The sequence below is a fragment of the Aphelocoma coerulescens genome, chromosome 4A (assembly GCF_041296385.1).
Source record: "Aphelocoma coerulescens isolate FSJ_1873_10779 chromosome 4A, UR_Acoe_1.0, whole genome shotgun sequence".
NCBI lineage: Eukaryota > Metazoa > Chordata > Aves > Passeriformes > Corvidae > Aphelocoma > Aphelocoma coerulescens.
In genome coordinates this window covers 15,347,522-15,373,306 of record NC_091018.1, presented here as the reverse complement: position 1 = coordinate 15,373,306, position 25,785 = coordinate 15,347,522, and the positions used below count along the sequence as shown (strand labels likewise).

General features: G+C 38.8%; 1 protein-coding gene across 10 annotated transcripts in view; it reads left to right on the top strand.

Moving 5' to 3' along the window:
• The window catches only part of AFF2 (ALF transcription elongation factor 2), a 446,304-nt gene that overhangs the window by 192,338 nt on the left and 228,181 nt on the right, over nt 1-25,785 (top strand). For all 10 annotated transcript variants that reach the window (XM_069015464.1, XM_069015466.1, XM_069015463.1 and 7 more), the window contains 2 exons: nt 3,101-3,221; nt 9,770-10,660. In XM_069015464.1, the coding sequence (XP_068871565.1) occupies nt 3,101-3,221; nt 9,770-10,660 (1,012 nt within the window). The remainder of the gene's footprint in view (nt 1-3,100; nt 3,222-9,769; nt 10,661-25,785) is intronic.

The window sequence follows — 25,785 nt, the reverse complement described above, 5'->3', positions numbered from 1 at the left end:
ATTTGGATTGAAGCAGAGGTAGCAATTTACTTAGGGTTTTGCTTGTGTTGTAACATGAATTCTCACTGTTTTGTAGTCTGTAAACATAGTTGGGGTCTAGGGCTTGAGGTGTGCCTTTGCACTCACCTCTTGGGTGCCTGAAATAGAAATCTTTCATACACACAGTAAAAGAGAAATACCTTCACTATGTTGTGTTGGAAAATACTGTATTTTCAAACTTTTAATGTTAACATTCTAAACACTGTGTTAAGTTACTGCCTTTTAAAGTGATTATGCCAATACTGTTTTCATAATTTTTGAATTTGTGGTTTTGTAATGTGTCATAAAGCATATCTTAGTAGTCATAGGGTCTTTGCTGCTTTTTCTCAGATAGGATATGGTATAATGCTTCACTTGGTTTCCTAAATACTTTGCATGCTTGTGACCTTAGCTGGCTTTTAGATAACAAAATTCTGGAACCTCACATGAAGGGTGAGATGTGTTGTGTGCTGTACTCTCTGATCTCTGTGTTCAGTGGGCAGATTCAGTTTGATTTGAATGTGCCCAGGATTTCACCCTGAAACCCCAGGCCGAGGAGGCCATTGGGAAGCTGTAAAACACAGCTCTAACTTTCTTGAATAATTCTTTCCGAACTGAATGCTGGCAGTCCTGAGATGGGACTGCTCCCATAGCAAAGATTACTTATGCAGGATATAAAATCTTGCTTAGACTAGATCCATGAGACTGGGCTTATAAGTTCACCATGACCCAATCTTGCTGAACAGTCTATGGGTCAAACTGCCAAAGAAATCTCTGGAAAGATCCCCCATGAGAGGGATAAATATAAATACAGTGTGTTCCTACTGCTCCTGGGCTGGATTATTTCTGGGTTAACCCCACCCCTGACTCCAGCAAAGCTGTGGAGAGAGGTGGAATCAACCTTGGCCTCATCTTTGGGTACCAGTTTGGGAGACAGTTTGCATTCACTTACTCCCATACTTGTGGATTATAATCTTGATTTAGGATATGAAAGGAAGGGATACTCATTCCCCCCTTCACCTTTTAGTGAACAGGTTGCCTGTGATTTACAGTGTTATGTCAGCAATGTGGTCATGTGTAGAATAGTAAAGTGACTGTCCTTACAACAATTTCTCTTGTGTCTCCCTCAGGAATCCAGGAAACAGTGCTATACCTTCTGCAGAAATACAGCATTGATTATAACAGTGTTCTGGAGCTTGCTTTTGGTGTTAGTGATGTCAGTACATCAGGAGGTGTTATAAACAAGTAAATTAAATAAAACAAAACATGGTGTATTTTCAGCCTTCTGATTTGTAGAAGGAAAATGTAGATGGAAATAATTCAGCTCAGCCTATGTAGGTGGCTTTGCATTCAAAGTTTACAAGCCATAATCAAGCCTTATTCAATCCAAGTCTGAGTGGTCTTGAATTGCTTAAACCAATTATTAATTCATATTTTTTATTTAAAAATCTCATTGTGGCATGTCTTTTTTTTTTTTCTTTCCTTCCCTGTACGAAAACAAATGTATAAGTGTAAGGCTACATGAAGTCATCAGGCAACAGACATATGCTTTCCTGTGCTCTCCACAGGGCTTACAGGTTCAAACACAACCTGCCTGAATCATAAGAACTTTAATTGAGTAGATAAAGAGGTCCTCATAATTATAAACTGCAGTAGGTATAACAAGAGGCTAAATACATAGCTGTGGTTTTAATTAGCTGGTGCTTCAAATTAGTAATTGTGGTTTCACTCAGAAATCAGTGACTTTATACACTGTTAAAGCCTCATCACTGTGCAGTTCATTCCTCATTATATCTCTCGGTGTGAAGCTTTCAATACAACATCATGCTGAGCTAAAAAGGCAAAAGTTGTAGATATTTGGTTATCTTCCAAGTGCAGTGGAGCTCTATGGAGATTTAATTCATTCTTGCCAGAGATAGGAGAATTAACTGTTCTTTGTTACAGCCGTAATATGTGTGTTTGTATGTAGGCATCTGTACATACAGGCTGTGTGTAGGATGTGTGCATGTATGGCCAGGATCTATCAGGGAGATAGTGCTTACTGCAGATGACATCAGGGCATGCACCGAATCTGCTATTCAAATTGTCATCTGGAATTCGGGAGCTAATTAACTGACACAAAGCAGAGCCAAAAGCCTCATAACAAATCAGATGCGGGTTGAAAGCACAGAAGTGTCCCTTAATGCTTGTCACATGAGAGGTTGTCAGTGCAAGTTGAAGTATGCATCTTTTCCTTTCCTCTTTCCTTTGCTATTTTTCCCTCTCCTTCAGGGTTTTAATTATATCTCTTCCCTCAGAGGAGCAGGAGGTAGTTTGCAGAGCCAAGAGACCAAAGTACTTCAGTGCTATTCAGGGGAGAAGTGAATGTGGTCTCTCAGCCTGTCATCTAGGTCTGGCAGGTGCACAAAGTAAGCTGACACACAGATAAGTGCCACTCACCATTGCTACCCTGAGATGCTAGATCCTTTTCTGTGTTTGTGTGTAGAGTTATCTGATACTGGAATCAACCATCCTAAAATCTCTTCCAGCAGCCTGCTGCTACAAAAACACTTCTTAACCCCTCCTTGACATCTACAATGAAGCCATACATAAATTTTAACAAGAAGTGGGACAGAATTAGGTGGTCTAAATCACACAAGGCTGAACTGGGATGGATGTTTAGTGTAATGGATTTGTAGATGTTGCTGTGCTTCCTTGCCTTCACATTTGCTTTCCCTGCACAGACACACACTTTGTGGGCACACGTGTGTGCATTCGTGTGCAGGTGCACAGGTGTTTACAGACTGTTAGTACAAGGATGTCAAAATGTATTTTATTCTTCTGCATAATGCTCTGTTAATTTGTAAACAATATTTGCATTGTTTAATTGAAACACTTTCCATTGGGCATGTCCTACTGCCCAATTTTGTGTAGTTTTATGGTTCCATATTTAAATTGGGGAAAATTATTCAGTGGCTGTTTCTTTCAGAATTGTCCTCGGGAGTTGCATTATTTCTGATGTTTTGTTGCCATTACTGATAGTAATAAACGTGTAACAAAATTATGGGGAAAATAATGTGTTGTCATTTTTATCTTTCTTCAGTCACTATGAGCAAGACCGGAGTGCACTTAAGAGGAAGGAATGGGAGAGGAGAAACCAGGAAGTCCAGCAAGATGAAGATCTCTTTGCTTCAGGTTTTAACCTCTTTGGGGAACCCTACAAGGTAAATTACATTGTTATGTTCTGCATTTTCAGAATGTCTTATACAAATATAAATAAAGCTTCTCATCACCTCTAAGAAATGGAAGTATTGCATCTGCCTTGGTACTTACACTCTTGAATCCCCTGATTATCCAAATCAGCATACGGCACCAGACCAAACTGAATGTGCTGCCCAGGTTGCTTTGGCAGAATCAGGAATTTTGGTTACAGTCCAGTTTAAGATTTCTTCCTCTAAACACACAGCAAAGTCCTGCAGTAGAAGTATGTGCAGCTGATATTTCTGCAAGTGGGTTTGTACCTACAAAGCTAGCACTCAGTTATTTTATTTTTAAGAAGAAAATATATCTGAGTTGTTAAAACCAATGTCCTCTCTATAAATAAAGAGTCCATAATCTCTCTTGTGCAATCATAACCATCCGAAGAAGTCTTTTGGGAGACTGAATCTTTGGGGAGCATAACGAGGTTATGAAAGGGACTTTTGTTACAAGTCCTATTCTCTCTAAGGAGCTTTGCTGCCTGAGATTTTCATCACCAAGGGATGTCCCCCTTTATGATTTCTGCTGCTTTGATTTTCAGTAAGACATTCCCTAAAGAATTCATCAGAATGTAAATTTCCATATCTCTTTCTCCTCCCAATCAGTGACATCCATTGAAAGGCCACCACTTCATCTTTCCATTTTACATTGTTAGCAGCTGTAAGGGAGGATGAGGGCTCTTTGAAAATCACCCAAAAAGGAGGAGAAAAGACTGTCATTATTATCAAATGGTGTCTAATAATTGTAGACCACAAAATTGTGACGGATGCACTCGACTTCAGGCTGTACTTTGGTTCAGGCTGGCTGGGGAGCAACAGGCCTTTCTTCCTTGGCGTGAACTTGCCAGCTGGAAAGCCCCTGGCTCATGTTCAAGGGAGTGAAGGTATCTTGACAAGTATTTTAAAAGGTGGTTTTGAAACCCAAAAGCAGAAGAGAACCAAAGAACAGAACAAGATATCAAAGCTAAAGTGAAGACATCCATCTTGTCTATTATATTGAATAGCAGCCAACTACTTTACCCTGTAAATACTGCCACTGGATGGGCCCAGTTTGGTCTCTCCCTGAAGTGCAGCTGGACTGCACCCCACATGGCCCTCTGCTTGAGCAGGGATGCTTCTCAGGGATCAAGATTCCTTCCTTACCCAAGGCAGAAAGATCCCTAACCCATTACAGATAGTTGGTAAGGGATTGATACCATGATGAATTAATTCTGTGGAACATTACCAGTCCATGTAGGTACTCAATATTATTGTAAATAATATTGTATGAATAATTCTATTAGACTAATGCAAGTGGTCATTTGGATTTCAGGAAGTAGACCAGTATGCAAAACAGTGCAAAATTTTGTGTCAAGAACTAAAATCATCCAATATCTATTGTATAATAAGAATGACAGTATCTGATTTTAGATCTGGTTAGTGTGTATGTATTTGCACCAAGTGTACACAGAGCATGTGTTGTTTTTTTTCTTTCAAAAATTGAAGAACTAAAGGGCAAAAAATTATCCTGGTGGTCTTTCTGGGACATTTTCTTTTAATTGCTTTTCACCTACTTGGCAGAGAAGTTTGTAAACTTTGTGTGATTAAGCAAAACATAGTACATTACCTCCATAAAAAAAGCATTATAATTATAAATTGTGAAAGATAAAAATTGAGACGAAATTGTATGCAAAAGTAGTTAAATAGCTAGTAGTTAAATCTGTCTTAAATTTGAAAAAACAGGTAGAAGCAAAACTGAATAGGAAAGCTAGGTCTTGCCTACACTTTACACTGTGACAAAAAAAGGGATAAAGTGATAGGCCACTATTTCCTTGTTAAGTTCTGCATTGCTAAGACCCAGCCCCAGTATAGCTTCCTAGGCACTAATAAAAGCTGAATCTAACTCTTAGTGGATATGTAGTGATTTGTATTCTTAAATAAGTGCAAAACTAAATTTAGGGTTTTGTTTGCATTTATTCTAAAACAAAATGAAGAGACCCTGACGTGAGAACAAATATCCTGCACGTGCAGTTTGAATTTCTTCTCTATTTTGAGACGAACAGATGTTTCTGTGTTCATGAGACTCAAGGCCTTGTGCGCACAAGAAGCTGAACTTGTTTCTTCTGGTCACAGTCAGGGGGAGCAGAGTGAGGTAAAACACTGCCCAGCAAAGTGTTTTGGCCTGTGATGGGCTCAAGGTCCACATCCTCACTGGGCTGGCTCTGCTAATGAGCATCAGCTCTCGGTACAGCTGGTACATTTCTGAAAGATCTGGGGGCATGAGCTAGCATGGAGACTGCAGTGACAAAGAAAAGGTTGGGAATAGCAGGTCTCAGGAAATCAGAAACATCTCTTTTTCTTTCTTTTATTCCCAGACCTACTGTCCTTACTTGTTTATCATTTCTTCCTCATTTGCTTCAGCAGTATCCAGAGGAGGGACTGTCAGGGTAGGGAATACCACCACTGCTGTTATTGAAGTTTTAAAGACTGAACAATTGGCAGCTGTTTGAAGATTGCACTAAGGTTGGGGATATTAAAAGTTATACAAAGACAGGAGCTCAGATACTGCCATTGTGTACCATGAGATGTGTGGAGTATCTGCCTTCTTCTGTCATTTCTCTGCTCTAGCCTAGCTGTTACAGCCTCTTTCTTTCCCTCTGTCAGATAAAACAGAGGTGTTCATTATAGTTGTGGACAAATGTGTGTTTCTACATTGATTCTTTGTAGTTTATGTATGTGTGCACTTACATGAAAAGAGATACTTATTTCTGTGGGTGTATAAAATATATTTTTCCATGCTTGTTAAAAGATAAACATCTCCTTTTGAAGCTCCACTGTCTCATGTAGGAAGACAACACCTTTGACAAAGCGATGACACCCAGCATTATTTTGGGAAGGTCAGGCAGCAAGGGCTGTGTTGCTTTTTAATGCATGTGGGTTGCAGGTCCTGCCTTCAATCCCTGGTGCAACCTGCTCATGCTTGATTTTGCAGAAGGGATCAGAGAAGGGCCTGCAGTGTAACAGCAACAGACATTTGAAAAAGCAATGTTGGAGTTTTCCTGAGAGAAACTGTAATTTTACTACTGAATTGTTGATATCTTTTAATGTTTTGAATTAGTTAAGAGTTTCAGAGATGAGTATTTTAAAAGAAAACAGTAGGAGTATTTTTGCTACTTTTCAAAGGAATTGCCTCAGAGGAGTTCAACTTAAGAAAGAGAACCCAATGGGCATCATTTCCATTGCAGAGCCTTTGGTGAACATTAAATAGTTTTTCAGGTAAAGCCCCTCCATGCTTTTCAAGCTTAGCATGAAAAAGATCTCAGCTTCTAATCTGTGGAGGTTAGTTTAACTATGAGGCATAAGGAAGTGAATGAATTATGAAACCTCAAGTTTCACACAAATTTTCACAAAACACTTGTAAATGGGGCCTATAAGTTTGAGTGCTTTAGTTCTTTTCTTTGAAAAACTATAATGCAATAGCTAGCTAGCAAATTAGTCTTCCAGTAGGATTCTATTACAGATAGCTTTTGAAAGAAATAGAAGCAAATGCAGGAAGATGTGCATTTCCTAAATTAACAGAAGCTGAGAATGAGGGGGAATGCTACTAGCCATGAGTCATAAACCAGGCATATAATTTATGCCTCGGAATACGCAAAATGCTGCATTTCCTTGATAGCAACAAAATTGTGATTCAGCATGCTGTTCAAAAAATAAGATGTACAGCAGCTTTCTTTAAGAAATCAGCCAATTATCCGGAATATGAAGGTAGAAATTGTCCCCAGTCTGGAAGTAACAAAGAGCAAGCAGAAATTATGACTGGATTTTGTGTTTCTCTTGTTGGGATCCAGGCTTGTCAAGAATTCTGTGCTTCTCGTGAAAGCCCTGAATTTGTTGTGGAAATAAAGTAAAAACATTAATGTTATGCCTTATGTCTTAAATGCAGATAGAACAGTGCACTGCATGCCTGAGCTCATTCAGGTTGTAATGCCCAAGTCTGGTCTTAGTTGTGTGTGCTCTAGTTTTATTTAAGCGTAAGCGAAATTACCATTCATAATGGTTTTTTTGCTTTGCAGTCTGGTCCAAAGGCTGCTGAAAAGGGTAATTATCCTTCCATTGACTTCAATAGCCATTGGATATGAGCTTTAGTGTACTTAAAATACACTAAGGATGTTTAAAATAATTTAATCTCCGTGGTTTTCAGTAAATATATTTTTATTAATGTTCTCGGTAAAAGACTATGGATAATAATACCTAACATTTATACAATATCTTTTATCCCTAGGATGTGAACATTAGGCATAAAAAAGAGTTAATATCAAGCAAGGTTATATTTATCATCATGTGACATGTAAAAGAAAATAAATTGAAAGAATTAGGCATCTCCAACATAAAACTATTGAAAAGATCTACTTTCAAATTAAAATATTTTCTCTGTGAGGATCTAGACAAGCCATGTAGTGTGCTGGGATGCTGGTGTTACAGTGATGATTTGTTGTCAGTACCTTTTTTTTTTTTTAACTTGTGCATTCTGGAAAGTAAGCTAAATGCACCCTGGAAGTGCAGCTGAACCACAGAGGTGAAGGTTGGTGGTCAGGCTCTTTTTGATACTGTTATTTCCCATGTTCTATCCCATGAGGAGTTAAAGTGTTTGGGCAAGGAGGAAACAGAACAAGTATGTAAGTGTTTAGACTTCGAATCATAATTCCTGCTGGGCCCTTAAGCACAATGGAATCTCCTTGTTTTAAATTTGGGGGTTGAACAGAGAGAGCCTGGTTTTGGCTGCTGCCCAAACAGCTCATTGTGCAACTCAGTTGAAGGAGACTGCTCATATACAAAGAGCTTATTCTTGGCTTAGCTAGAATATAATTTTTGCCACTAAAATGACCAACCTAGGGACTTAGTTAGTGAGCAAAAGTGATTCGTGGTTCTCCACAACTGGGATTATTAACTGTGTCAGTTAGGAGCACAGGCAAAATGTATAGAGACGGGAACAACATTGAACAGTTAATTTTTAAATCAGTGCCTCAGTGCAGTGCTAATATATGTTACAATCCCTGAGAATGAGCAAAAGGAAATTTGCATTTATTATCTTCTTTTTTTTTTACCATTTTTTATGGCATGTTCAGTACTCTTCTCATCCTCTGACTAGTTCAGCAGTGGGTAATATAAGTAGATATTTCAGGAGAAATCCATGCATGAATTTTTTTCATCACTCAAACTTCTCCTTAATACTTGAGGAAAATGGGATCAGGGGCCTAGTAGGATCCCTCACCAAGGACTGTGACGCTCTCTAACCAAGCACAAGCTCATAATGCTAATTTTCCCTGTCTTTATGGCATGGTGTTAAGGTGCCATTGGACTGTGGCACTCTTTGTTTTATTGAGTGAAAAAACACCTCCAAACAGAAGTAGAGTTGGCTGTATCATGACATAACTTTGTCGTTTAATTCCAGACTGTAGAAGCGAACCATCTGCTTGAACAGGAACTGTAGTTTGGCTTTGTTTTTATCCTTGGAGTCTTGTAAAGCCGTAAGCATGGGGAATAAGATGTTTTAGTTCTCTGCTGGTCATTTCAGTGGAACAGAAAGGTCAGTAGGAAGGCTGGTGTTTTGGGTCTCTGTGGGGTGAGTTAGAATAGGAGGAGAGAGGAAATCAGCTGTGTATTAATTATAGCTTCCAGCTTATTTGTCCAGCTTTTTACAAGTGAAAGGGAAAAGGAAAAAGAAACTTCATGCTTCAAAAGGAAAAGTATAATAGCAGTGAAACAAAGATGAGTCAGTATTTATTTAATAATTACTGGAAATCAAAGAAAAGCAGGATTAAGAAATACAACCAGCCTACAGACAGCGGAAGAGTCCCGATGCTTAAGAATGTGGCAATCATGTCTGTTTATGTTCTATGAGAAAACATTTTTGTATGATCTTTTACTTGAACCTATCATAGCATTTGGTAGAAGCTTTTTCTTCTCTGGATTCAGATGGTAGATACTTCAGGTCAAACTGTACTTTCTGTGGAAAAGTAATTGAAGTTAAACTGGAGTGAAGAGTTTGGTGCTCTTACAGACTACCCAGCTTCTATTTATGACTGTGGGTCAAGGGGCTGATAGAGCAATAACATACTTATATCAACTTGTGTGATTGCAATTCAAATGCTCAGTAGCCAGTAATTGTACATTCGTGTTTTGCACAATATGAAATGTAAAAGCCCAACATCTCAGACATAAACCCAGCTTATTTTGCGCCTAACATCCATAACTGATGCAATTTAAACACTTCTCTGAGAGCATATTTAAGAAAATGGGAAGCAGTAGACAAGTGTTACTGATGCAAGCCTGTTTCAAGAGGTTCTTTGAACACAGTTATTGATAGGTTTGTCTTACATAACATATGCAAAATGTAATTGAAATTTAATTAAATGTCAGCATGACACCATTAAACAGCTAACATTTGCCATCTTCTAAGACAACTATTCTGAGCAGTAACTTGTAAATCAGGAATTTACTCACGCTTTTCTTGTCTTTTTTTTTTGATATTTTAGACAAATAAAGGCGACGCCCTTGCAAACCGTGTCCAGAACACATTGGGAAATTATGATGAGATGAAAGATCTGTTAACCAACCACTCCAACCAGAGCCACCTTGTAGGAATCCCAAAGAATTCTGTCCCACAGACACCCATTGACAAAAATGAACAGAACTTTTTCCCAGAACCAAGAAACAGGATGATCCCATCTCATCAGATCAGCGGTAACTCATCAACATCAATGCCTCCGCCTTCTTCATTGTCATCTAATTCTACTTTGCTACACAGTCACCAGAGCAGCAGGAAGTCGAGGACAGACTGGTCACGCAGTGGTCACAACTCCAGTGGGGCCCAGCCAAGCCAATCCAGTGGTCAGCAGAGTCGGACAAAGCACAGCTCTTCTCATGACCCGTCACAGGGCAGGTATGAAGATCTCTATAATTGCCAGAGTGAGCAGCATAAAAGTGGGGGAACTGAGGAAGCAAATCCTATGGCAACATCTTCACATTCAAGGAGGCACACTCATGCAAAGTCAGCACCTGGAGAACACACTTACAAAGAAAACAGTCATTCGAAGTCACCCACAGAGCTTGAGTTTGTAGGCCATGGTCCGGGATCTCCACTTCCTTCCACTTCTTTGTTAACTGCAAACAATGGTCTTTCGACTCAGAATTTCCCACCAGGACTTCACTGTAAAAACAGTATGGTCCAGCAAAAGCCTACAGCTTATGTCAGGCCTATGGACGGTCAGGACCAGGTACCCAATGACTCACCTGAACTGAAACCCCCAATAGAAATTGAGAGTGGATATGGAAATCAGTCCTTTGGAACACTGCTGGAAGGAAAAGTGAACACACCTAGTTCGAAGAACAAAGTACCAAAGCTCAACATTCCTCCTGTTAGTGAAGTAAGTGGTTTAAAATATCTTCTCTCTAGTACTGCTTGAGTATTACATTCACTAAATATTTTTCTCTGGAAATACGCAGTTGCATTCCCTGGAATTACAGTGTAAAACATTTCTTCTTCTAGAATGTGCATGACTTCTTTCAGCAGTTTGTTGTGATAGTCCCAGTAGCGATATTTAAAGTAGTTTTTAAAGCACAGTTTGGAACACTAACATTTCTGGTTTATGATTAATATTAAAAGACTAGATCTCTGTTGGGTGTAATATATGTATACCAGCTATACCGGTTCTGGACAGGGAACTCTTAATATCTCAGTTCATCTGCAATTTTCACTCTTGAATTCTCAGTTAGGAGGTAGTTTGATAGACAGATTGCTGTTTTAAACTCTAAGGAAAAATGGCAGTGTTCAAATTTCAGTGGTACTAAACCATACTGCCAGTAAGGAGTTTATTTGCAAGGTTTGCTAAATTCTTTTTTTTTTCTTTTTATTGGAATTAATGTGACTTAAATTGTGAATAATGCTTATGAAAATGTGTCCCATTGAAGCTTTTATGCATTTTGAAGAGCTCTTAATACTGGGATTCAGTCCCAATCTCTGCAACCAACAGTTTAAGCTGTTGAATTTTGTATTGCTGGTCAGTACAGTAGTCCTGTGAGGAACATTTTAGTTGGTTCATATTTGTGTCCATTCCAAGCACAAATGTATAATAAGGATACAGATTGAACTATTTGTACTCTATATATTTTTTCTCTTAGCCTGAGTTTCTCTAAACCAGTAACCTTTGCAAGGTAGGTGTACAGTGCACATATGAGCAGAATTGCAGGATGTGTTTTTTGTAGCTTTCTCTTTTCCCAAAAATATTTCCCTGCTTGGTAATATTTTTGTCCTAGGAATGAGGAGCAATGCATTCTTAAACCACTTTATTAGAAAAGGTCAGCTTTTTCTATTGGAATAATTGTTTCAAGCCAATAATTTGTTTGACTATTTAAAAACTTGATGTTATTTATTAACATTCCAGGCAGCAACAAAGACTGATGTGTTTTGCAGTAGAGCTTGGAATAATTTTCTGGGAACCGCATCTGAAAACAGTAAAAGGCCTATTTATATCAAGTGGAAGCTGAGGGTTGCTTGCAGATGGTGTTTTATTAGAAAATGTATTTGTTAATAAACGTAGCTTTCTGCAAGATTACTTTACAGATGTTTCTGTTTATTTTTACCTTGGGTTAAAAATCTGCTGGTGTAGATGACTTCAGAGTCTGCTGCGATTTGTTGCTAGCATTGTTTGGCAAGTAAATAATTGCATGCAAAGGAAATAATGATGTTGCAAAAGCAAATACTTTTTTTCACTCTTGCCATCTATTAATGCTGTGAGTCAATAGAGGCACTTTAAACTGCAGCATTAATGCAAAGTATTTTTGGAAATAAAATGCACCTTTTGCAGTTTGTGTCAACTGTTAAGAATGCATTTTTAATTTTTTTTTTTTTTGAGTGAAATCCTGGCACTATGAAATCAATTGCGTTGTTAGCAGTGTTGTTTGGGCACAGAATTTCACCCACACTCTTCTTGCATACCTCTAGGAACCTCTGATGTGAACGGTTGTGCTTGGAAAGATTCCTAGTTTGCAAAGATGAAAAACTGCATTATGAATTTGTTGCTACTTCAGTTTATGTCCTGTGTAGTGAAAAGTATAGGTGTATAATTAATTTCATTTATATTCAGATAAACAGTAAACTCTAGGCAATTTAGAAATGAACATAGATAATAATCTTAAAGCAGTCTGCATTTTGAGAGTGAATAATAATTTGAAGAGGGAAAGAAAACCCAAAGCTTTGACAAAATAACTTTCCTTTCTGAGACAGAGCACAGGACAATAGCCAGACTGATGGATCTTTTACAGGCAAATCTCTTCCTGAGTTTGGAGGGTTGGATTTTTTTGCCCGTGTCAGGAGTGTGAACTTTGGCCCTCTGTGTTTCTCCACAGATGTGTATCCTGAATTTGATTTACCTTGCATTCAGCTATAAAACTCCTTCCAATCCAACATTATAGATAACTGGTTTAGTTTAAGCTTAATCAGAACTGACAGTGCACACCTGTGAAACCCATAACCTTTTCAGAATGACTGCAGTGAGTGGCTCTGTTGTAATCTTTATACAATTGATGTGGAGGCTTATGATCCTTTGGTGGTGCTTATCAATTTATGAACCTTCCCAAGCCACTTCGAGCCATAGTGATCTGCTTGAAACAATTTTGCTCCTACTCCACAGGTTTCCAGCTTAACACTGTTCCAGGTGCTGGTGGTGATCTTCTCAAAGCTAGCAGTAGGAGTGTTACTTTTTTGGGGCATTTCTCCATGATTTGTTCTGTGGTTTTCCTGTATATCTGAGTCCATTTTTTCAAGTTGCTGAGTGCATGCAGATAAATGGCACACCAAAAGGTTTATAGTGATTCTCTCAAAATTTTGCTTGTTCTTAAAATGAAGAATTCTGTAAAGAAATAAAATTCTTAGGTGATGGTCCTGCAATAATGGCACCCATTAGGGCATGCAGTGTTGGAAAAGAAAAAGACAGTTCTTGCTATCTTATGGAGAGAGAGTGGAATAAGTAACCAAATATTTGAAGAAGCAGATTTAAAAGAAGTGCTCAGACTGATGTGGAAATACGGTGTCATTTATCACGGCTTAATGGAATTGGATGTTGAGTGCCCTGGAAGCATTCTGCCATGTGTAAGGAAGTGATCAATTTTATAACATAATTTGTGTCACTTGAGGTGTTGCTCTAAGAATCTTTGCTCATTTGCTGGGCCCAATTCTGCCATCAGAGGTGCCCATCCATCTTTCAGCTCCTCTGCAGCAGACAACATTGTTAATGCCTCGCTGCTGGGGTGTCTCTGCCGGGCGATGGATCGTGGGTTAGTGATTTCCGAGGTCATAGAGATTCACAGTAAGTTCACAGAGACCCACCGGGTTGGGTCAGGAGGTAGAGTTAGCAGCTCTTATACACCTGTGGACTAATCCTTGCCTCCTGAGTGGGTGCTGCTGTGTGATTTCCAGACCTTGGCTCACCCCCTCAGAGTGTGTGCAGACCTGAGTGCACCATGCGTGGCCATTTTTGGTAGAGAAAGAGAAGTAGCAGAGTTTCTGTAGATTTTTAGTTATATCATAGAAGGTTTTCTTTGTGATTTTGTGATCCTATTGATTTCTTTTACCTTTTTGCTTTGTTTTTCATATCAGTACTGTTTTCTAAGGGTGAAGGTAAAACATTTCATGGTTCAGTGCCTTGAGCAAAACCCAGTGTAACCAGTAGTGCCCAGGCCTGGCAGCCCCTGAGGTTCAGAAGTTGTGGAGCAGATCTTTATGAACTGGGAAGCCATAGGGCTATTGTGTGAGTTCCTGAGGCACATGAAGAAATGCACCAGATCTCATGACATAGAGTTGATAGCAATGGCCTTGGAGCTAAAACTGGGAGAGAAAATGGTAGAAAGCCTCAAGCTGCAAATGTTATTTCCTGTTCCCTTCCTATTAACTCTCTTCTCTTCGGTATGTGTTACATGCATACTTACATACACACATGTATATGTTAATTTTGAGATTGCATTTAACATGATAAATTGTGGCAAGTCTGGAATATTTCACAGAGCTTTTGTATTATGCAGAATTCCACCTACTTAAATCCTATGATGGCAGATGATTGTTACTTACTCGAAGAGAGCTGCATAGTTAAATCCTATGCATTTCTTAAAAAAAGTAGATGTTAGAGACCACAATAACAGCTGATCCTCTCTCTGCTGCTTTAAAATCCAGAATCTTGATACATGTATGTATATTTAAACCTCTAGGAATCAGATGCTTACAAATTATTTCAAATTTACTAGCGCAGCAGGTGACAGCTGAAAGCAAGCCTGTGCTTTTCAGACTGGGCTCAAGCACAAATTACTGAGAGCACTGAATAAAGCAGAGGGTTTTAAGGTCTGTGGGAACATCAGGAGCTGCATTCCTGGAAAACCTTATGCCCAGTTCCCCAGAACAATGCATGGATTTCCAATAAATGTTTAGGGATGGGGAATCAAGAGCAATTGAGATGATTTTTGATTCTCAAGGCAAAGTTTTTAAATCTCACTACAGAATTGGCCTCATGTTCCTGCAAAGTAGCAAATGCTCATGTATGAAATTTTCCCAAAAATACAAAGCTAGGAGCAAAGCCAAAAGGCCTACGACATCTATGTCACCACCCACTTAAGGAATAAAAAATTGAGAACTTCTATTTTCACTTTACTTCTAGGAAAATATTTTGACGGGTTCAGTATACTGCAAAGTGATAAGCTTCTGTTACGTGTTTCAAATCATTCTGTTATCGCTGCATGTATTGATTTGCTCGGTGCTTTCTGAGCTAGCTATAAAAAAGGCTGTTCTCCTTCTGCATTAAAGAGCAAGAAAAATTGACAGGTAGATAACCATATTGATTGAACCTAAATAGTAAATGCAAGAGGTTTATATATGACTTATAAAACTCTTTGGAGGAACCAAAGCCAGCATAATATCTTTTTTTTTTTTTAAATTAAATAGAAAGTAGATGCCTTTAACCAGCCCCACCCCTTTTTGATATACATGCTGCTCTAGTTGCCAACTGTAGTACATTACCATAGTTCTGGGCAAATCACTTTTTTCAAATGCCAGCTTCAGCTGTCCCCCAGACTTTGAGCTTGGAAGAAGAATGGACTGAATCACGCATTAAGATGAAATCCCTTTGCTTGGTTCATATTTCAAACGTCTGAGGCCAGAAACAAACCCAAAGAGCAGTATTTCTTGCAGTATTAGAGGTTACAGCCATATGTTTTTAATTTGTAAATACTGTGAGAAGTAATGTTCTTATGATACTTCTAAATGAAGACCATATGACACCACTCGACTGAAGACCTCTTATTGTGGCCTTTTGAAGGCTACTGTCCAATGGTCTGGACAACAGCTAGCAAAGCTGTTTTGCAGGGACAGCAGGAGGACAGCTTGTCTATTTTAAATCAAACATAAATAAGCATATTTAGGGCCTGATCTTGAACCACTGTGACCAGTGGGATGTTTGCATTTCAGAACAGGGCACTTAGAGTCGCCTGAATAAGTGTGGCTAAAAGAACTGACCATGTGTGTTTGGTTTGGAGAAAGAAGGGTTAGGTTGCTTCTTTCCCATTGTGCATTTGTTAGTGGGTTTTTGTTTTGTAAGCGACTCCTAATTTTGACTTGCTGTGAGGAAGAAAAAAAGTCTGAGTGAAGTTAGAGTTAACTCTGTGAAGAGTCAGACCTGTGGTATCTTGAAGAGTGATTTATTTTTTTAAAAACCTTTTTGAAATTCCCAGTACCAGAGTAATTGCTTGTCTCATTTGGTGTCTTATGAAATGTCACAAAGTAAAATGACCTCAAAGGCTTTGGGGAGAGCAGTAGAAGTACTTGTTTGGCTTGAGCAAAGATGTGAAGGCATCATTCAAAGGCTGTAGGGGGACTGTAGGGTGTCATATTCATAACTTTGGTAATAAATTTGGTGTATGACTATGGAAGAGTCACTTTTTTAAGGAAAATATCACAAGCTGTGTAAAACCAGCATTAAGTCTTGTGTTATCTTAATGTTGACTGTTAATGTACCTTTTGAATAATAACCAGGAGTTGGTAGAACTAATTTTTCAGCACCTTGTATCCATCCATCTGGCATGCAAATGCATATAAGGAAGGATGTTCTTGGATCTTGGTAGTCTGCTTAGTTGTCAGCTAACAAGGACATTCTTTTAGGACCAACCTAGCAGGTGGAACAAAGTTGAAGCCTTTGCACTATTTTTTTAATACTTTTCTGGAACATAACCTACTTTAATAAAAAAACTCTCTCTGAACAGTGAAATAAACAATGCTCGTGTAAGAAAAGATGGAAAAATGCCATTTTCATGTATTTGAATGTTTCATGATGTGTGTTTTCACTCTGGGCTGTGATCAGCCCTTGAGTGAACAGCATGCATGCTTCTTTCTGAGAACAGGATGGGCAGATATTCAGGTATCAGCATTTGGCCTTCTGTACTACAATGAATGGCCATTGGTATACTTTACCTTAATCTATGTTAAATTTTATTTTATCTGATGCAACCTCTAAAGTAACACACAGCTAGTTTGAAAAAACCTACCTACATATTCACGGCTCATTCCTGTCATAACTTTCAGATATTTTTTTCACAAGCCTTTATTCTTCATAGAGAAACTAAGGTTTTAGATAGCCTGAGAACACAGAAGTCACATGTTTTTTCAAGTGCAGGCAGGAGAGTGTGCACACATTTCTGCATGGGCAGTGACAGCTGTTGTGAGTCATTACTGGGACTGAACCTGGGGCTTCTCAGGACAGCCTCTGCTTCTTGAACAAGAGCAGGGACTCTCCCTAGAAGCTATAATTTACTTTCTCCCAGTGCCACTCATTTGGTGAATATGATGATAACATTGCATCCAAGACACACCTGTTAAATGTGTAAAAACAAGCATAAAGAAAATCAGTGGGTGTAAATGCAGACTTGGAGAAGAAAGTTTTAATCCTGATGAAAATGTTAGTCAAGTAGAAAATTAGACTGTTGTATCTGGTAGGTGCAGATCAGTAAGGAACAACTGGAATGCTCTCTTGCAAATGCCAGGAATCCGGACAGCTGAATGGTGTAGAATGTGATTGGGTATCGTAGACAGAGTAGGAAATCAAACATAAAACACTTCAAATGTTACATGAGCAGTTGAGACAGAAATACAGCTAGCGAAAGGCAAAGGAGGAGGGACAGCACCATATATTAGAAGCTGAGTGAAGATTTACAGAAAATATTGCAACACATAAAATAAAACCTAGGAAAATAATCAGAAGAAATAGTTACTTGGGTGAGGAGGACACAAAGGAGGTGTAGGTGTGATGTGAACATACAGTGCATTCTGATTTGTCTTTCAGTAGGAACATGCTGACCACAGAGCAGAGGAGGTACAGTGGGTGTAAGCACAGCGAAACTGGACTCACCCTATGGGAGAGAGGAGCTACAGTACTCAGGTGTGGTCACCTTTCTGATGGAGATCACAAGAACAGAAGTGCTTAACTGCTCTTAAGCTGATCAGACTCCATCTCATGAAAAGCTGGATCAATACTCAGGTCACTGATCCCTGGTCCCAGGCAGCCTGTCCTGCTTTGTCTCCCGCATTCTCACAGGTGTGAGGTGCTTACTCACATGCACACCTCAGGGTGTTTCTGTGCTTCACTTTGTTGACATGCAGAATTACACTCTGATTTTAAACCATTGCAACAACACAACATGAATCATTTTTATAACATACCTTCAAAATGTGAAAATCAGAGGAGGTCTTACATGAGCATTTCTGGTGTTACGGCCAGAGCCACCCCACTATAAGCTGTAGTCTCTGATTCAAGTATGGAAAAGCATTTAGGAGCTGCAAGTGAAAACATCATATGGGAATACTTTAATAAAAAAAAAACCACAGTGAAAGAAAGTTGAACATAAAACTTGGCAATGCTCCATGAACTGCAGATATAGGTTAAAGTTATTTAGTTGGCAGGCGATTGCTGGTGTATTAGCAATGCTGGGGAAAAAATCTAATTTCTGTATTTTGGCTTGTGCAGTAAAGAAATTCCTCCCACATAAATATGTTCATTTCACCTTCTGGGAAGTAAAGAAAGGAAACTGTAGCTGCAGTCTGTTATTTAATCTTCCTGAAATTAGCATTTGGTGCTCAGGAAGATTGAAAGATTTAATGCCAGTGCCTTCCTCAAAAGAAAGAAATGACACACCACATATGCTTTAGCACTGGTTAGACTGTTAAATGGAATTAATCAAAATCCATGTTAAAATATTTCCATGTGTTAATTAGCAACAGTTTGGAACATTAAAATACATATTGGCTTGGGAATAAATTAGTGAAGAAATATCAGATTGAGTTTGTGGGTTTTTAATTGCAACATAATATACTGTGTGTTTTAGAAAGGTAAATGTAAATACACTCCTCTGAAACACTGTAGCAATGTGCATTTAAAAATTGGGCAATGAACCAATCTAAAGCAGGCTTTTGTTATGGCAGAGAGATACCATTTCCCATTTTAAAAGAAACATTGGATTGTTCCCTCATATAATAAAGCGAGAGAAAAACAGTTTAGAAATGCTAAGAGTTTCATCTCAGGCCAAAGGAAGTTTTAAAATCTCTCCTTTGAAAATCAGTGTGATGTAGCAAATACCAACACCAGGTCTCCTGTTGTGAGCAGAGAAATTCACTTCTGCCTTTCTCTTCCTGCTGGGTCATTGCAAAGTTTGTTTTCCATTCTCTCATACTGAGTTAAGAGCAGCAGAATAGCATAAATTTAGGTAAGTATGTAAATGGAACAAACAGTATTCATACTATTAAATTAGTACACACAAGGCAGGTAGAGAAACCTATTATATCATTATAGATACCAAACTCCTAACTGATGATAAGAGGCCATGGTTGGCCCACAGAATATCCATTTCTTTTCCTAGGGAGGGAATGACTGTTCTTTTTCACGACAAAAGAGCAAATAGAAACCACCTCCAACAGGTTTCTTGGAGTTGCATTTTAGGTTTGATCGCCCACAGTCCCATTAGTGTGGATGATTTTGTGTATGTGCAGTGCAGGGAAGTTAAAAAAGGTATGTGGTGATTTTCATTTTTTCTATGGGTGCTGCTCAACTAGCTATTTGTCCTGTAACACTGAGCTTAAAGAAAAGGTCTTGGGGAGCTGAGGGAGGAAAAGGCAAGGAAAGTGCAGATCCCGTCACTTTCCAGGCTAATGAGCCTATTTTTGCTTGGATTCACAACGATCTCTGAGAGAAGTCAGTGATCATAGGTCTAAGCCTCAATCCCCATTAATACTGCCAATTAATACTGCCAGTCTAAACATATTTCAGTTGATACATGCTGCTTTCCCTTGCACACGTCAGAATAATTTCCCTTTGTTATATCCCCCAGATGTGTAAACTCATTGGGTTATATTTCACTGAACTGCAAGCTGTGATGCTTAAATCCACAAGACAAGCTGGAAATTACTTCTGCTGTTTGTAAATACCCAGGCATCCATTTATATTTGCCAGTATTTTAAATATAAACATTGAGATAGTTCTTTCTTAAATATGTTAGAACACTAATATATACTTTGTAAATTTAGAAAATCATAAGGATCCTCAGGTGGCCTGGGGGGATCAGGATTTGGATTTTCTTACTTACAAGTTCACTCTGAATGAAGGCTTCACATCCTGGTCAGTAACCTTAACTCAGTTTAATCGTTATTGATGTCAAGAAATCTAACTTTCATGTCACCAGAAACTAGAAACTTCCCCTAAAAATATAATTTGTACTAGCATATGCTACTTACACTTGAACATGGTTAATTTTGAACCTCTCTTTGCATCCAGGAGTAGCTGTCTTGAGCGGCTTCCTTGTGAAGAAAAACTTCACAGTTTATTTTGCATTGGAATAAAGAGAGATTGTAACATCTTTCCTTCCCGCCAACACATGCAATTACACATTGACATGAAATATGGCACAAATTTAGCTAGGGAAATACTAAAAAGGGTACTTTTTATTCAAAACAATTATCCTAGCAGCCACATCATTTGCTCCACAGTCCCGTGATCACGAAGGTCACCATTTAACATGGGTTTATGGCAAGCACCACTCACTGTGGTGTCATGGACCACAAATGGTTTGCAGATCCAAAGTTTGGAAATCAGGAATTTCGAGCTTTGCCAGTATTTCTGAGAGCAAATCTTGACCATTAAAGTTTCCTGAAGTCTGTGGAGTGACAATAGCCAGTAAGGGGATATACATTGCCTGTGCCAATGGGTAACATTTTTTCGTTGTCATAAATTATTTCTTTCACTACCAGATAGAAAATGACTGAGCAGAGTGGAATGGAGGCAGGGCTGCATTCAGCCAGTTTCTGCATACTGAATACAAAGAAGTATGTTTAAATCCCACTATATTTTACATACAAGTGCTATTGCTTTTTCCCTTCCATGTAGTGATAAACTGGTTCTTGTCAGTTCCTTGACACATAAAATACCCAATTCACTGTGCTAAAGCTAAAGAAAATAAACCAGACTGAGAAGCAGATCCTTCTCTGTGGGGTGTCGAGGTGATGGTGAAATACAGCCAGGCTAGACCTGTCCTGCCCTTTTGTGAAGGTATTGCTGTGGGTAATCCCAGCAATTCCATATGAGGACTAAGGTTTTCCAGTTTTGATTAGAGGTAGTTAAATTGGACCATAAATGATCAGTCTGAATACGACTTATTTAGGACTGAAAGCAAGAGTAGGATGTAGAGAATTATTGCTCTTCAGAGGAGAAGAAAAATTAAAATTTGCAAATGCTGTTTTCGTAAACACGTTTTATTAAGATGTAACTGCACCTGCATTTCATCAAGAAAATTGTTTGCTACAGTTTTTAATATACTTTGATATATTGAATATATTTGATTTATTCTGATAATAATGGGGTTTTTTCTGCTTTTATTAGAATTCTACATGCTGTAAGTCCCTAATCCCAAGTATCAGATTTTGTGAGAGATGGCCTGTTTACTTAAAATTTTCATCCCCCTTTTTCAGAGCCAGTGTTTCAGCTCTACTGAAGACCAGATAAGCAACCAGCTTTCAGATGCTAAATGATTTAACTAAATTGGGAATATCCTATTACTATTGACTTTGCTTGGTTGCAAGAGCCAGGTGCTAGAAAGAAAAATACTGCCTTTCTGTTAGCATTTTAGTTTTTCTGAGGAGCACACTTTGCAAACAAATCTGAGCTTCCCCAGTTGCTGGTTTTTGGTTCATTGAGGAGTGGTCTCTGAATATGTGAAATAAAGTTCTTTTGATTGAAAGGAAAACAAGAGATGTTCTGCAGGGATGCCAATAACATGCTCCAGCTGCTCTCTGGTGCTCAGGAGAAGTCACACTAGTGCCACACAGCCCCTTCTCCCTCCTCCTTTCCCCCAAGACATGCACCCTGTGTTCTCTGGCTTCTTGGCACCGACTCTCTCCTCAGATTGACTTCTGCCATGCTGCATTTCTTACTAGTGGTGATGCAGCTTCCTTCTCTGGCCCTGTAACAGGTAGTGAGTGTCTTGGGATAAATTACTTGTCCTTGTAGTAGAGAAAGGGCACCTGACTCCTACAGCTTCCCTGTAAGAACCATAAATGCCTGTATCAGCAGGTGACAGGAATGGAGAGGACCCTGCCTTCTCCTCACCATGGCCTGCACTCTCCAGCTCTTTGAGAAGGGACAACTTCTGTGAGTGCTAAAGGCAGCTTCCAAAACTAAGCACCTTCAAAGGGAACTGATCTTTACAGCCAAGCATGGAAGATTTTCCATGACAAATCTCAGATGGGGTTTCAGAAGTGGGTGCTCAGAACAATTCTCTGTGTTTTTGGCTGCTCCAGTCATTTTAATTTCTAGGGCAAGGCAGATGGCAGGTCACTGAAGGATAGAAGGGAACAGAGAGAGGGATTTCCCCTTTATTAGCCACAATAAATATGTTTGTTCAAGAACAAATAGCTGAAATAAGACAAGCAGCTCTGATGCTGAAGAAAAGGCTGTTGGTATCAAATACTTAGGAAATACTGTTCCCAGATGAACCACTGTAAGGACTGTCCTTTAACGAAGCCGAGTTCATTTGGGACCCTGTGGAAAGGCCTTGTATTTCATTTGGTTTCCTATTAGCTAACATGGGGTGCTACATGATGAGATGTGATTGTGGGCACCTGTTTCTTCGAAGTACTGGAAGTAAAATTGTCTTCTGCACTGTATTAACTTGAGCTTTTGTGGGCTTCATAGAGGATTATTTTTCTGGCAGTGATTCACAAATTTGTGTTCTCTTTGTGCATATGTGTAAGTCCAAAATTATAGATAAGCAGTACATAGACAGTCAGGTGAGCACTTAGATCTACATCTACACTTAAAATACAGAGGTTTGAAAGGTTTTTCCTGGTACAGTGCTATGGTTTCACAACAGATCACACATGATAAAAGTGGGAAGGAATTACAGATTTTGTTGCTTTGTCTCCTGTGACATGGAGCAACATGGAGATCTTCACTGCATCTGGTTTCTGGTTTTGGCCCTGAATAGACCAATATCACAGGCCCTAACAATTGTCATTTCTGGTCCTTCCACCAGAAATTAGACCCAAGGGAAGCAGTTTTCAGCTGAATGTTCTCTGTTCTGTTCAATGCTTAAATTTACTGGCATTGCTTGCCTGTCCCTTGCTGAGTGGGATCATACAGTTACTTCTTAAATTCTTCTTTGTTCCCACAACTACTTTCCTACTTAGTCCCTTTCCAAACAAGGCAAGATCCCCTTTGCCCACAATGTCGATGTCCCATTACTCTTGGGACTTACTGTTTCCCCTGTTTCACTCTTACATACCATCAGATGCAGATTGCAAATAGCTGGGGTGTTGTGACAGCAGCACAACATGTATGCTGTTGTCATAGAAAAGTCTGAAAATTTTAAGTGAGTGCTTTGTACCTGAGAAGCAATCTAATATCTTGTTAGGAAGCTTTGAGTGAACAAGCTGCTCTTAAACCTTGAGGTGATTATAATACATGTGTATGAGGTGTGGAGCCAAAGCTTCTGTATTTATGTGCATAAGAGAAGGTATTCAAATGTGTTCTCCCACCATTTGTCGTGTATTTTTACAGTGGTGATGGCTGGACTTTGCATATGGATTATTGTAATCCTACATCCTTGTAGCAAAGTCTCACCTTGGATTGACTGTCACATTGGGCAAAGAACATAGCAGATATTTTGGAACAGTTTTCCTTCATGAATGATTCTTTCTCTCTGCTCTGAGAAAGGGAGGAAAAAAAAAGCCACAGGACTGCATTTACCACAGCTTTGTGTCTGAGCTAATAAACTGTGCTGAGAGCCTCAGCTCAGGCTTACACTTTATTTTTTCTAGCCTGAAACACAGACTGACATAACTCAGGTCTGCCCACAATAGACAGCACAAATATTCCTTGAAAGGATTCCAAAAGTTTCAAGGCCTGGATAGCTATGGCAGGAGTTTGTGTATTTAAAAAGATGTGCCATATAGGATGTGTATAAAGGTACTTGAAAATTAAACAAAATATGCACACAGCTCTGTTGAGATTTTGAGAAAAAAAATTGGTAAATTGCAGAATTCATTTGAAAAGACAAAACATCAATCTACAACAACAAGAAAAAAGAAAACAACCCACATCCAGAAACAATGAAAAGCCACCAGTGTCATTTTGCATGTGGCTGTTATGCAAGGCTCCATAGGGATTACCTTTGTCACTGGGCTCTCCAAGTTGCTGCATCTTGCATAACACACTTGCACAACAAGCACCACTTCACAGGAGCAGGTTTAGAGCCAGGGCAGCACTCACTGCCACTGACATTGGCTGCAGTGTTTTGTGAGAATGCTCTGAGCCATTCCACCACTAAGGGTAGAAAATGGAGTAAAGGAGACTGCCGGGGAAAAAGGAGAAAAATAACCCACTACGTATCAGTCTTGCACAAGTAAAAGAGATACAAGTATTTATTTCAAAATCTGGTGTCTAAGCATATTAGTTTTACCAAAAAGGAAAAATTAATGCATTTTCTCCTGGAGGATCTGTTTGTCTTCCTGCCAAAGTCAGTGTAATTTTTATTTTTGGCTTCATGGAAACAATTTTTGAAAACAACTTTTAGCCCTTTAGAGTTAAGCTTAATAGATCAAAAGTATTCTGCATGTTCCCCACTCTCATACATAAGGTTAATAGATAAAAAAGTGTTCTCCATTTCCCTCCTCTCTTACATCTATACCTTCCCCATATTATGCCAAACAGTGAGATCCAGCAATGAACCTACTCTTCTGCAAAGATATTATTTATAAGTACCAAATTACAAACCCACAGTTGCTTACAGAAAACTTGTCATTGTGTTCAGTAGTGGTTGAATCAAGACCTGTAAAAATAAATTCAGAAAGGACCATTCTAAAATTAGCACATACCAATGATGACTGCATTACAGAGTGGACTGGACTATTTATGCTATCCTCTTATGTAGCACTTCAAAACACAATTTCCACTGAAACAAGCTCTTGGGAAAATAAATGGAGAAGTTTCCAAATACTATCACTGTTTCAGTATTCATACATAATAAACCCAGCTTCTGTAAATAACTCATTTTATCTGTCAAACATTGTAGGCACATATGCCACATTTACTGTCACTGGGGTCGTAAATAAACAATGTATCTGTCTACACATTACTTATGTCTGGAGGAAATGAACAAGTACACATGAAGAACAGTGTAGAACGTATTGTAATTGTATAATAAATAGTTGGTGTTGCTATTGCTAATTATTTTAATTACATCTGAACTTAAAAATACAGTTCATAATTCAATGCAGGATGCAAAAGGGTAATACTCAAACAAAATTAAGTACCTATTTGTTAAATGCATTTCTACACTCACTCAAGTACAACTTTGGACTTGAGACATTTTGTCTCTTCATTGTGAACAGAACAACAGAAAATAGCCCCCTCCAAACTGCACAAGCAGCACTTGGATCCAGGCAGTAACTGATGCTCTAATGATGCTTGACTTTGTAATCAGAATCTTCTTGAAAGGGCATTTGCAGATTTTCAATCCCATCATGATCAGTGGTGTTCTCTATGCATACCCATATAGAATTTACATTTGGGTTTAGAGTGTAGGCCCTGACTCTGGTTTACTTTGTATCAGTGAGCCAGACTTGTCATAATGGACTCTCCTTTCTGACAGTGTTTGCAAGTTTCTGGTTAAGTTTGTGCAGTGCTGCTTGTTTGTGATCACATTTAGGCACCAGAGATAGAAGGAGACTTCTAATGAGATGCCAAAATATCAGGAGTCTGCCTTTGCCCACTGGACTATCTTGGTGGCTAAGATATGTTCTGTACACTTTTAATTTTGCTTTCTGTAGGCAGCATTGTCACTTAAAAGACCAGTTTCTGAGCCTATCTTAGAATTATTTGTTTCTTGATATATGCTAGAAAACAGGCAAATCCAAACCCAAAACTCAGATTCCCTTCAGCCCCTTCTAAATGTATTGTACTTTTGCTAGGGGAAA